Source organism: Pleurodeles waltl, chromosome 2_2, assembly GCF_031143425.1.
Source record: "Pleurodeles waltl isolate 20211129_DDA chromosome 2_2, aPleWal1.hap1.20221129, whole genome shotgun sequence".
In the NCBI taxonomy this organism is placed as follows: Eukaryota; Metazoa; Chordata; class Amphibia; order Caudata; family Salamandridae; genus Pleurodeles; species Pleurodeles waltl.
In genome coordinates this window covers 944,119,366-944,133,293 of record NC_090439.1, presented here as the reverse complement: position 1 = coordinate 944,133,293, position 13,928 = coordinate 944,119,366, and the positions used below count along the sequence as shown (strand labels likewise).

General features: G+C 44.2%; 1 protein-coding gene across 1 annotated transcript in view; it reads left to right on the top strand.

Moving 5' to 3' along the window:
* Positions 1–13,928, top strand: part of CSMD3 (CUB and Sushi multiple domains 3) — a 2,682,374-nt gene that overhangs the window by 1,769,213 nt on the left and 899,233 nt on the right. The window contains exon 26 of the mRNA XM_069220640.1: positions 12,347–12,549. Coding sequence (XP_069076741.1) covers positions 12,347–12,549 — 203 coding nt within the window. The remainder of the gene's footprint in view (positions 1–12,346; positions 12,550–13,928) is intronic.

The following is a 13,928-nucleotide window of genomic DNA, read 5'->3' as shown; positions in this document are numbered from 1 at the left end:
TTTGTCCTTTGTAACTCTTCTTGGCTTGATGGACTATGATCTTTTTTGTTTATTTCATTGTACTTTGTAGAGCAATTGTTGGAAATGACCCTTTTTGCAGCGTCATCCCTAGTCTTTTTGCCTCCTGCCTCCTATTTTTTCTGACCTGTTGCTGTTGGCTTTTGAACTCTGAGCACTTTACCACTGCTAACCAGTGCTAAAGTGCATATGCTCTCTGTGTAAAATTGTATGTGAGTGGTTTATTCATGATTGGCATATTTGATTTACTAGTAAGTTCCTGGTAAAGTGCACTACAAGTGCCAGAGCCTGTACCTCAAATGCTACTAGTGGGCCTGCAGCACTGGTTGTGCCACCCACATAAGTAGCTCTGTAATCATGTCTCAGACCTGCCACTGCAGTGTCTGTGTGTGCAGTTTTAACTGTAAATTCGACTTGGCAAGTGTACCCACTTGCAAGGCCTAAACCTTCCCCTTTCTTACATGTCAGACACCCCTAAGGTAGGCCCTAGGTAGCCCCAAGGTCAGGGTGCAATGTATGGTTAAGGTAGGAAATATAGTAATTTGTTTTATATGTCCTGACAGTGAAATATTGCTAAATTCGTTTTTCACTGTTGCAAGGCCTGTCCCTCTCATAGGTTAACATGGGGGCTACCTTTAAATCTGATTAAAGTGTAGATTCCCTTTGGGAGCGGATGGACATATGGAGTTTGGGGTCTCTGAGCTCACAATTTAAAAATACATATTTTAGTAAAGTTTAATTTAAGATTGTGTGTTTGAAAATGCCACTTTTAGAAAGTGGGCATTTTCTTGCTTATACCATTTCTGTGACTCTGCCTGTTCGTGGACTCCCTGTCTGGGTCAGTTTGACAGTTGGGCTGGTTACACCTCACACTAGACAGTGACACAAAGGGAGCTGGGGTGTAGCCTGCATATCCTGATGAGCCATCTGTGCTAGGAGTGAGGTGAGCAGTGGTCACTCACACCTGAAAGGGCTGTGCCTGCCCTCACACAATGCAGTCTCCAACCCCCTGGTGAGTGTCTGGGGCCTGGCCTGGGCAAGGCAGGATTTCACATTCACAGGAGACTTTACTTTGAAGTAGGCCTACTTCAAAGGAGAAATTGGGTATAAGAAGGGCACCCAAAACCACAGACTTGAGAAACACTTCTGGAACCAAGAGGAACTTCTGCCTGGAGAAGAGCTGAACAGCAGAGGAAGAAGAGCTGCCCTGCCTGTGACTGTGCTTTATGGAGCTATCCTGCAGATGCTGCTTCTGCCAGAGTAAGAGGGCAAAGACTGGACTTTGTGTGCCTTCCATCTTGTGAAGAAATCTCCAAGGGCTTGATTTAGAGCTTGCCTCCTGTTGTTGAAGTCTCAGGGACAGCAAAGACTTCTCTCTGCCAGCACCTGGAGTCTCCGGAGAGACTCCTACTCTGCCGACTCCTACTCTGCCCTGTGGTGCCATCCAGTTCCTGGGACCCTGAAAGGAGAAGCTGGCAGCCAAAAGACAAGAAAATCCATGCACAGAGCGCCGTGCGGGGAAAAGATTGACGCGACTCCGATCTGTGGCTGAGAAAACGATGCGCCACCGGCTGCACAGCTGAGAAAGCGACGCTTGCAGGAAACACGACCGAAAAATCAACGCACGGAGCAGGAGAAATGACACGCAGCTTCGCTGACGGAGGCTGGGAGATCACAACCTGCGCTGCGGGGATTTCGGATCATCGTGCGGCTGGATTTCCGACTCACGTACCGCCGTTCGGAGTTATTTTTGACCCACACCCGCCCGTGCGGGGTTATTTTTGACGCACTCCCATCCGTGCGGGGTTAGTTTTGACGCGCACCAGGTACATTTTCACGCTAGCAGCGCTAGTGTGTGTTTAAAACTACTTAAAGACTTTTTGCATTTTTATTGATAACTTGACTTGTGTATGGTGGATGTTTGTCTTTTGGTCTTGTTTTGTTTAGATAAATATTTCCTATTTTTCTAAACCTGTGTTGTGTCAATTTGTAGTGTTTTCAGTAAGTTACTGTGTGTGTTGGTACAAATACTTTACACCTAGCACTCTGAAGTTAAGCCTACTGCTCTGCCAAGCTACCCAGGAGTTAAGCAGGGGTTAGCTGAGGGTGATTCTCTTTTACCCTGACTAGAGTGAGGGTCCCAGCTTGAACAGGGGTTAATCTGAGTGTCAACCAAAGACCCCATTTCTAACAACAATCAGTAAAAATGTAGTGGTAATAAAATATACATACATTTCGCAGTATTTCCGCAGATCATGATTTCATGTTTGTGAAGCCCGGATATGTGAATTATTTGCACAACTGAAGTTTAAGGATACAGAGATAGGCTGTTATTGTATGCCTATGGAGTACCAGCAGGACCACAAGACTGAGCTGGATGAACATCTTTTCAGAGTTACTGGCTATCCTTAAATATTATTTTATTCAGAGTTAGTTGCTGAGATACAAAAACATAATTAATGGTGAAACGTTTGGTCCAGTACAGTGAGTCATTGGACTAAGAATATAGGTGTGTTGATGTTTTAAGTCAAAGGAGTCATGACTGTCTTTGCATCAAATGTCCTCCATTGGCGGTCAGGAGCCTTGTGTTGTGCGCTTCTTATAATGCAGGAATGTGGAAAATGAGTTCCTAATACTGAGATTGCATGTAAGCTTTTTGACACGCGCGCAGCGACCAAATGTATTCGGTTGCTATTTATAATACATTTTACTTTTAGCTTTCATTAGCTATGTTACTAAGGAGCTGCTGCTTTCAGTATAATTTATACGTGTAAAGACATGAAGAAAAAAAACATTGATTTATAGCAAACATATCTGGCATTAAAACACTAGGAACAAGTGTACATTAAAGGTAGTGATATTTTTCCATAATTCATCAAAAATACATCTGTGATGGCAATGCTCATTTATTCTTATATAATACTTCCAGTAAAAACTCAAGGGAGTTACAAACCGTAGTGCACCATCATTCCTCTCTGAAAGGTTTTCACAACATCTGCACCCAACCGATTGACGTCACAACGTTGTCCACTCTCATTGTTTTTCATTGTTCTGCCCCCCCATTTGTTAGGAGGCCTTGTTGGGACAGTGCAACAAATTATCGAGTGGGAGAGCAAGGCGCTTATGACTCTTGCCTGTTTTGTGGACAGGTTTTTGCTTTTACTTGCCCAGTATTTGCATAATGCTTGCACATTGCTTGGAGAGAGGGAAACAGGGCATTTTTACCAATTAATTTCACGCCTGAACTCGGACACTGATGCAGACACGTAGCCAAGGGTAAATTTTTTGGAGGGATGTCCCCGGTAATTACAATGTAAAATGGATTTTGTTTAATTTGGAGTAAATTCTCCTGCGGTATGTTGTTAAATATGTTAAGACTAAAATATACATATAAACCATGGTTTAAATTAGGATTGTGCGACAATACATCTCCATTAAAAAAAATAGTTTATCCTTACAAATATTTGGACTACATTTCACCCTGTTGTGAAATTCAAAGCCCATTGTGCTAGAACTTTAGTCAAAAGAGAATTTAATTTTACAGAAGGTTCCTCATTTGAATTTTTGGATAGTTCGTGAAATCATAGTTTTAGACTACTTCAGGCCAGTACAATTGGCTAATGCTGAAAAGATGTTAAATACAGATTTGCATGTGGAAACGTGGATCTCCCTCTAAGATGTTTTTATGAAAAACCAATAGCACATTTTATATTTTGGAATATGCGCATGGGTTCAAAACAGGGCTAAAATTAAAAACGACTTTGTAATGGACTTTGGAGAAAGAAGATGTCCTCTCCCAACTGATGCTTGGAATAATGGAAACAAAATAGTGTATTTAAATCACACTGCGTTTCCATCCAGTGAGGGAAAACAATTTGAGACTTCCGGTTATTAGGCAGATGTTGGATTGCATTTGTCAGATATATGTCAGAAACACTATGTTAATAAGAGCATGGCAAATCTTTAATGGAAAATGGCTAATACTTTTGGCTAGTCAATACCAGTGAAAACCAGCTTTCAAAAGTGCTGACTGGTTTTCATGGCGGTATGAATATGTCTCGCAGGTGTGCTGTGCTTTAAAATAACTTAAACATCTCAGGTATGATTCTTTGCAATTATTGGAGCAGTACATTTATTTTGCGGACTGGCTGCCATACGTTTAATAGGAGTATGGCTAAATCTCACAGGTATGCTGTGCTTTAAAATACATTTGATAAAAACGATGGTCTCTTTTAGGGAGGTAACCAACTTCAATTTAGACTTAGAAACATCACCTAATGATGCTGTCAATTTTCTAGTTATAATAAATACAACTGGCACTCGTTCTTGAAAGTTTGATCTGGTGTATCCGCTTTTACACAAATTTATTTGTAGGTTTACAACACAGTCTACACTTAAATGTTAAAAATAATCTTAAATTCCTGTCCTTGATGGCTTGGACATCTACTAGGCGTTACATTTGGCAATTATGCTTTTCTCTATCTTAAGAGGGTACTGAAATCCAGTGGTGTATCAATATGCTCAAGTTAGTTGGGTGAGAGCCAAGGACTAATACAGCAGGGTGGAGAATGAGTATGTTATATTTTCATAGGGCTAGATGTATCAAACTATTGTGCATTCGCAAATGGTGCAAATCGCAAAATCCCACCGTTTGCAAATGCAAAATAGCCATACAGAATGTATGAAAGGCATTTACATTGCAATTTTAAGGAATCACTAAAATAGGTATTTCCTAAAATTGCAACTCCGAATAGGGAATCACAATTTGCGATTTCCTAAATAGGAATTAGCAAATAGGGAATTCCTATTTCCGATTTCCTAAGCACATGTATCAAGCATTTCCTAAATGTGAACTGGGCAGTTAGGAAATGGAATTACCACCAACTCCAAGTTGATCATAACAATGTGCAATTTCTAAAAATACATTAAAAATGCATTTTTAAAAGTGCCATGTAGCTCACACATGCCACTAGGGCATGTGTGCACTCAACATGTGCACAGTTGAATTTTGTGGTGCCTCAAAGGGGGCCTCAGGCCCTCAGCACCCTTGGTTTTGCATTTCCTAATTTGTGATTCCCTAATAAGGAAATTAGGAAATGAAAAACATTCACACCTATGGGCCTGAAAGCATTTCTTAATAGTGATTCCCTAATAGCGGTCTCTGTGGGAATCGCTGTTTTTTACATACCATTTTGCATTTCTTAAATAGCGATTTCTTAAAGTTCACTATTTAAGAAATGCAAAACAGTACTTTGATACATCTGGCCCTTAATATACTTCCTATAGAAAGTTGCATTTGTAAAGTGTGATGTTTGACATTGATATTGGCACTGAGAGATATGATTGCAGTGTACCTGGGCCCAAACCCTTAATTCTGCTGCTTTTAATGTCCAATTCGTCATCTTTTCTTGGTGTCTTTCTTTTGTGGGCTCCTTGTCCCCTCTTCAGTGTTCCTATGTCTGCATCGCGTTGCCAGTTTTTTGCCTGTTTTGAACTGTATGTGCCTTTGTTCCCATTGCCCTGTATGCCCAGGTGTCAGCAATGATGTCCTCAATTCACCTGAGGCCTTTACTCCGTGAGACTGTGTCAGTGTTCCAATGTCATTGTGTGTCTTTTTAGTTGTGATGACTGCTAGCCCACCAAGTAAAAATGTCACTAATCTGTTAGGTCAGTCAAATACCTCAGTAATTTAAACCTGAGCTCAAGTCCTGGTAGCTATGACACAGAGCAGACAGTCTCACCTTAAGAAAAAAGGTGTAAAGCATTAAAAGTACCAAAACACTTAAAGTGGTCTATGTGCGATTTGAGGTCAAGTGTGATGGAGACCTGCTCTGATGCAACTAGATCACTCTTGCTAGGGCCTGGGAAGTAAAGAAGTTTGAAAGCGTTTCTACATCCCAATCTGAAAAAGGACTTTGTTCAGGTGGGGCAAACGTGAATTCCAATCTGACACCATGGGATTTCTTCTCAGATACTTTCATGGTCAGTTCTCTTGAAGATCTGTACAAAAGAGTTTTGAAAAAAAATCCCAATTTTTTTTTAGTGCCCAAACATCCACAGAAATACAATTCCAAGGCCCACAGAAAGCCAGGAGAAGTACTTAGAAGTTATCAAGGTTCCAGGCATAGAGAAACAGCAAAGTCAAGCCCAGTACCAGTTACCAGTTGTTAGCGGGTGTTGGAAATGGCGCTTTTTGCAGGGTTATCCCCAAACTTTGTGCCTTCTTCCTCCTATTTTTTTAGGTCTGTTTTGATGGTTTATTGTCTCTGCGCACTTTTCCACTGCTAATCACTTGGAGTCCCAGACCTGGTTAGAGTGTGTAGATTCGTTTTGCAGAGCACTGGATGGTTGGGTGAAGGGCAGTAATGTAACAGATTTTCAGGGGCTGTACAACTTAATTGCGTGGGAGCACTTGTCTAGTCTGTGTTTTGCAGAGCTGCGCCAGCACTTGACTGATAGTAAGCTGACTGACCCCAGGAAGCTTTCTATGGAGGCGGACTGCTGGGTGAGTATCAGGGTCCACAAGAAGGTTTATGGGGGAGACTCCGCCAAAGGTGGGCAGTGTTTCCAGAAGAAGGAGAGGGAAGTCAAGGGAGACGCAGACAGGTCCCAGGATAAGGAGGGAGCAAAAATTGTCCCAGGCCACTTCTGACAGGAAGGAGGGAGGTTCTGGTAGGCAGTGGGCCAGGGCACCCCATTTTCAACCCCTGTGCTATGAGTGTTCCCAGTTAGGACACATGAAAGGGGACTCTGTCTGTCCTAAGACAACCGACATTGGTGGCCCCTCTATCGAGGTGGCTAATGTGGCCATAGGGGTAGGTCGCCCCCAGGGGCAGGTCATAGACCATGCCATGATATCCCTTAGTTGGGAGGTTGACTCAGAGGGTGAGTTGGTGATCCCTGAGGGTGGGAGTCGTCACTTCCACCGGGTAACAGTGAATGGGGCCCCAGTCACTGCTCTGAGGGACAGTGGGGCTAGCCATACAATGATGGTGGAAAGGCTTGTCTCCCCAGAACAGTACACCGTACAGGTGTGTAGGGTGACACCAGTCCATGGGCAGGACTTCTTCCATTCTATGGCCCTGGTATCCCTAGAGTGGGGTGGGGAGGTGACCCAGAGGCAGGTCATAGTAAGTCCCCAGATGCCCATAGACTGCCTTCAGGGGAATGAGTTGCCCCGGGTGTCAGGGGAACTGGGAGGGGTGGCCCCCAGAGGCACCCTCACAGTTAAGTCATCTGGGGGTACCACTCCAAGGCGGAGGGTACTGGATCCCAGCACGAGGGACAGGAGGAGGGAGTGCCCACCCCTGTCTCCTGCTCAGCCTGAGGGTACAGACCCAAGGGTGAGTGACCAGTCTCAGGGCACCACTCCTGAAATGGTGGGAAGGGAAGTGAAAAAGGGTGCAAGTCACCTGGGGTTACTGCCCCCCACTTTTTAAAATCACAGAGGCTAGAGACCCTAGAATGGCCTGGGTCCTGGCTCTTGACACTGACAGCTGTCAGTGGCCTCTGTTGGTTGTTATCCTTGTGGTCAGAGCTTTCCCTGTGAGGGGGACTGAAGTCAGACCTCAGTGGAATGGGCCACATCACACTGTTGGCCCTGGTGGTACTGTCTGCCTACTGGAATGCACCTGTGAGCAAGGTAAGGTTAGGTGCTGCACAGATGGAGTCCTCAGATGAGGAGAAGGGTTCCCCCAGGGTTAGTTCAGTGGGCCCTGAGAGTGTTGACCGAGGGATCAACCTGGGTTCACAGAGGCGTAGAACTGGCAAGAGCTCCTGCAGTAGTGGCCTGTATCCAGGTTCTATCGTCCTGAGCAGGGAAGTCCAGCAAGGTATGGATTTGCTTACCCTGGCTTTAGGCTGGGAGGGGGTTGTGTTGGAAATGGCCCTTTTTACAGGGTTATCCCCAAACTTTTTGCCTTCTTCCTCCTATTTTTTTAGGTCTGTTTTGCTGGTTTATTGTCTCTGCGCACTTTACCACTGCTAATCAGTGTCAAAGTGCAAGTGCTCCCTATAGAAATTGTACTGTTGATTGGTTTATCCATGATTGGCATATTTGATTTACTGGTAAAGTGCACTAGAGGTGCCCGGGGCCTGTAAATCAAATGCTACGATGGGCATGCAGCACTGGTTACGCCACCCACATTAGTAGCCCTGTGAACATGGCTCAGACCTGCCACTACAGTGTCTGTGTGTGCAGTTTTAAACTGCCAATTCGACTTGGCAAGTGTACCCACTTGCCAGGTCTAAACCTTACCTTTTTATACATGTAAGGCACCCCTACGTTAGGCCGTAGGTAGCCCCATGGGCAGGGTGCAGTGTATGTTTAAGGTAGGACATATACTAGTGTGTTGCATATGTCCTAACAGTGAAATACTGCTAAATTTGTTTTTCAGTGTGCAAGGCCTATCTCTCTCATAGGTTAGCATGGGGGGCTGCCTTTAAATATCCTTATTTATTTGGTTTCTGAACTCACAATTTAAAGATAAATCTTTTAGTGAAGTTGTTTTTTAAATTGTCTGTTAGAAAGTAGGCATTTTCTTGCTTATTCCATTATTTGACTCTGCCTGTTTGTGGATTGTCTGTCTGGGTCAGTTTGACAGTTGGGTTGTTCACACCTCTCCTCTAGACAGTGACACAAAGGGGGCTGGGGTGTAGCCTGCATATCTTAATTAGCCATCTGTGCTGGAGGGGAAGGGGAGGAGTGGTCATTCACACCTGAGAGGACTGTGCCTGCCCTCACACAATGCCGTCTCCGACCCCCTGGTGAGTGTCTGGGGCCTGGCCTGGACAAGGAAGGATCTTTGCCAACTTCAAAGGCAGAACTGGGCATAAGAAGAAGACCCAAAACCCCAGACTTTTAGAATCTTTCTGGAATCAAGAGGAACCTCTGCCCAGGAGAAGAGCTGAAGGAGGAGTACAGTCCCTTTGCTGTGTTGCTTTGCTGGACTGGCCTGCAGTTGCTGCTTCTGCCTGAAAAGAGTGCAAAGGGTGAACTTTGCTGTGTGTCCTGCTTGAGAAAATTCTCCAAGAGCTTGGAGTAGAGCTTGCCTCCTGTCGGAAGTCTCAGGGACACCAAAGACTTCAGTTTCCTCAACCTGCAGCACTGGCAACTGTGTGTTTTGTGCTGTTCAAGAGGAGAAACCACTGCGACACCGACAAAATGCCACTGGCCTGCACCGTAACCTGTCGACGTCACACGGAGTCGCATTGCCCCGCTTCGCACCTCGACCCTGGTCTCCCCGACACCGTCATCGGACGACTTCACTAAGCTGCTGCTCGCACCGCGACCTGTGGGCCCGCACTCCGGCATTGCCTGCTCACACTGCAGCCTGGGCATCCCCGACGACGACGCTCTGGCTGATGCCGGTGCCGCTGCTTGCACCGTTGCCTGTGGACACTGCTCGTGAGGTACACGAAGCACCATCCCATCCCGCACCGCAGCCCCGGTCCACCAACACCAGCACCATTGACTCCTGTGTCGTCACCAGGCATCTTGCCTGCACCATGGCCTGTGGACACCGCTCGTGAGAGTCACGAAGGACCGTCCTGCACTGCTGGCTTGGGCTAACGATGACAGCGCTTCAGTAACAACGATGCCGCTGTCTGCACCGTAACTTGAGGACACCGCACGTCACACTGCCACGCTTCACACCGCAGTCCTGGACTCCGTCACCGAGCCGCTGCCTGCACCGTGACCTGTGGACACCGCACGTCGCATCATCACGCTTCGCACTGCAGCCCCGACGCCATCCACGCTGGCGCACCTGACTTCATCAGCCTGGAGTTTGATCTACGGAGCTCACAGCAAGGATCACGACGCCCTGCAAATCCAAGGTACTGTTTGCGGGTCTTCCCGACATCGTATCTGGCCTACAACGCCACAGCCGGCCTGAACTGTTGGTTTTGTTGATCACGACACCGTGATAGCCCCAGGTGGAGCTATCAACTTCAAGGAACTGTAGTTTTGAGTAAATCTTGCAGAATTCATATTTTTCTTACTGTATGTTGGATTTTTATCGTATTTGGTCTTGTTTTATATAGATAAATATTGGCTATTTTTCTAAAACTGGTGTGGGGTCCTTTTGTAGTGTTTTCACTTATTACTGTGTGTTACGTCCAAATGCTTTACACATTGCTTCTGAGATAATCCTGACTGCTCGTGCCAAGCAACTAAGGGGGTGAGCAGGGGTTATCTGAGCGGGTATCTCATTTATCCTGACTAGAGGGAGGGTCCCTACTTGGACAGGGTGCAAACCGACTACCAACTAGAGACCCCATTTCTAACAGAGGGGATTCCAACCTCTTCAGGTCTTTTGCACAGTTAACAGATACCAATTGCAGCAGGTTTCTTCTGCTGGATATCCTTTCGTAAATGCAGCGATATTCTGAGCTAGACTGGGTGAGGGTCTAACTTTGTATTAACCAGCCTGTAATGGAGGGCTATCATAGACCGTCTGTGGCCGATGGAGTAATGGTTCCTAGGCCCTGGCCTACCTACTTTTTCAGTTGTTCCCGTTTGAATCACTGCAAACAGACACAATATTCAATTTGACAGGGCACATCCAAGATGGCAAAGATCTTGGGGCACACTAAACTTGGGCTCTGAATGATGGAGGTGTCAGTGAGGAGGGTGCTGTGGTAATCCTAAAGTCCTCCCACATCTAACAGTAAAACACAGTATGAAGTAGACAAGGTACATACAACGAACGGGGAGACAGTAGTTTGATGAGGCAAAAGCAGGAACCTTCTTCAATCAGACAGGGGATACACAAGCATTTTGCCCCCTTTGAAGGGTGAAAAATCTTTGAATGTGCTTTAGGCAGACGTGAGATGCAGGATATGACACTTTGCCGTCAACGGAATGCCCACAGTTCCCACCCTGCATATTCCATCAAGCTCAAAGGAGTCATCTCTACTCATTTAGCCTTTGGTTTGCTTATTGGAGGAACTTTCCACCTCTTCCTGGGCTCATCACAGGCTGGTAAAAGCTGGAGAATAAATGCAAATTAGCTTTCCAAAATGTCAGGAAGGTAAAATGTAACTTTCTAAAAGTTGCTTTTCCTTAATATTTATTAGAAATCTGATTTCACCATTGAATTGACTCTTTAACAACTATTAAAATACATGTTGAATTATTTTTCTGGCTGGTGCCGTTTCTGAGGTGCAATATTAGTATTTTAATCTGTACTCTAATTTTCTACATAGGAAAACTATGCCTGCCACAGGAAGAATAACTTTTAGGGCCTTGTCATGGTAACATCTGTGTGTTACACGTTTAAATACCGTGCACTCTACTGTGTGTGCTACAAGGCTTCAATATATGTGGCTTTTTAATATTTAAAAGTGAGGTTCTTGCCTGTCAAAAACTGATAATTTTATCAAGTCAAACTGCAGGTATACATTGCAGTAACAAGACTAAAATGTTTTCCTTTTCCATTTGGTAATTGCACAATACCTGCATATACACTCTGCAGTGCACAGCAGTGTCCCAGGGTGCTGAGTCTAAAAACGGGGACTACAATTCAGTGGAAAGTGGGGGTGACCACCCAAAAAGGAGCAATTCCTCACAGTGTGCCTGTGAGTTAGTGTACTAGTCCACTAATGAGCAATAGAGTGTGTGTGAGTTATCAAAATCATCTACATCAGCAGCACTTAGTTTAACAATACTAAGAGGCATTAGGAGTTACTGTAACTAACTGACAGCTTATATGTGATAATAACAGTTTTGTATTATTGTGCTACATCCCAAGCATTATGATGATGCTTGAAAGCACAATGCCAGTCCTTTATGGTTCAAATATCATAAAGGCTACAATCTGTGCCTCTGTTTCTTCATACCCTCTAAAAGATAGTTAACTTACCCAGGTCAGACCATTTGGCCAATGTCTTGGATGCCCTTGTATTCTCATTTCACCTCTCTAAAGTAACAACCTAACGTAGCAACCTATAGGAAGCCAGATCTCATTGTTGTGCATTAAAGTGCTGTGAAAGAAATCTGGTGGGATAATCTAATCAGTTGCTTAGTATAAATATCTCCGGTCTTGGCCAGCTTGGGGAAGCAATCTTGTTGAAGGAAATGTGTGGAAAAATAAAGGTGTCAAACTCTGTTGTAGCAGAGTAAATGTGCCAAGTGTGTGATTTGTTTCAACAAATGTTATATGTCAGTGGTTTATGACAATGAAAGTAAGGACAGATCTGCTATACATTTATGACCTATTTGATGCAAATGTTCACTACTGGAAAAATATAGGATATGTTAGATTTTTATCAAATCATAAATTAGAAAACACAGATCCTATCCTAACAATGTTATTCTTTCTTACAGCCTTCAGTTTCTTGCTTTTGATACTGAGGCATCACATGATATCCTTCGAGTTTGGGATGGACCGCTTGAGAATGAGATGCTGCTTAAAGAAATAAGTGGATCCTTAATACCGGAAGGAATTCACAGCACTCTGAACATAGTTACTATTCAGTTTGACACCGATTTCTACATCAGCAAATCTGGGTTTGCCATTCAATTTTCAAGTAAGTTTGAGCATTTGTTATAACTTTGATATGAGACAGAACATCTACTATAGCTCTTTCTGGCATTGCCTGGATTTTCTGTACAGTTAGGTACAATTTGCTACTAAAAAGGGCTTTATTACTTTTTGGAAACAAATACATAGCCTGCATATTATTACAGGATTGCATTTCTGCCGCAGGTGGAATCCTCATATTTTGTTTGACGCAGTACTCATGACTATGAAATATAAGTGCTGAGGCCTGAGATTTTTATCAAGGTTCTGACTCTCAGAGCCTAGCTCTGGAGTAGTGAACCATATGTGCTGTCTAGACAACATTGGCACTACTGGGCATTTCATGCATAATATACATTAGGCAGTGGTAGCAACCTACTATTTTTTTGATTTATAGTATTCACCAGAACTTTTTTCTCTCCTGCAATGGGTGTTTTCCATTCAGGCCCTATGTATATAAAGTTTATGCTTGAATGTACCGGCCATACCCTGCACTTACATCACCATTTCCTTTTTGTGCCCCCGTTGTATGATTGGATATTGATGGCAGAACTAAATGCTGTTTATGAGTGTGAGTCACCAAAGAACAATGTGCTCCAGTTTAGATACCTGTGGGACAGCATAGTAGAAGATGGAGGTCTAGCTACAGCCTCGTAAGGCAGTAAAAGTGTATTACTTGCAATCCTGAGCCATATGTCATAGTCTCAATGAAACATTCAAGGATGGAGAAAGGTCTGTCTTAGTTATTTGTTTGTGACCTGTTAGCAAGGATCTGTTGATGATCTTTTGTTGAGCACGGACGTTTTGGTTGATAGTTGGGAAGGTGAAGTGAGTCAGCAGATTCTGGTGTTAAGAAACTGGAGTCTTTTTCAGCAGAATTTGTCTCATTTTATCTCTCCTGTGAGTGTTGATTCAACAGGCTAATGAGATCTAGGGGTAGATAATTGAAACTTCATCAAAATCAGGTTTAGGTACTTCGCCTGGAGCCAGCAGTGTCACTACCTTTAGTGAGAGCCATCAGGTTTGATAACTGTGAAAAGGAATAGCTCCAAACTGGGTTCTGGACATTAAGAGGGAGGGTTAATATCCCTTGTCTGGAAAATGTTTATTCAATTGTGACCTTAGCTATCCAACTTTGCTCCGGTTCCAAGTTCTTCATTGACCAAGGAGAGAGTACTCCTCAGAGTACTCAAAAATCTTTTGATATCTATCTGTAGTTTTTTTGATGGCCAGGCACTCAGAGGAGGGACACAACACCTGCGATCTGTGCATCTTGTTGAAAACTATGGTATCTGCCTGAGGCCTGGGCTACTAAGACAGGCAGAGGAGCATCTTACCCTGCAGGAAGCGAATGCCTGAGAAGAAGCCCAGCTGCTGCGTTCCGAG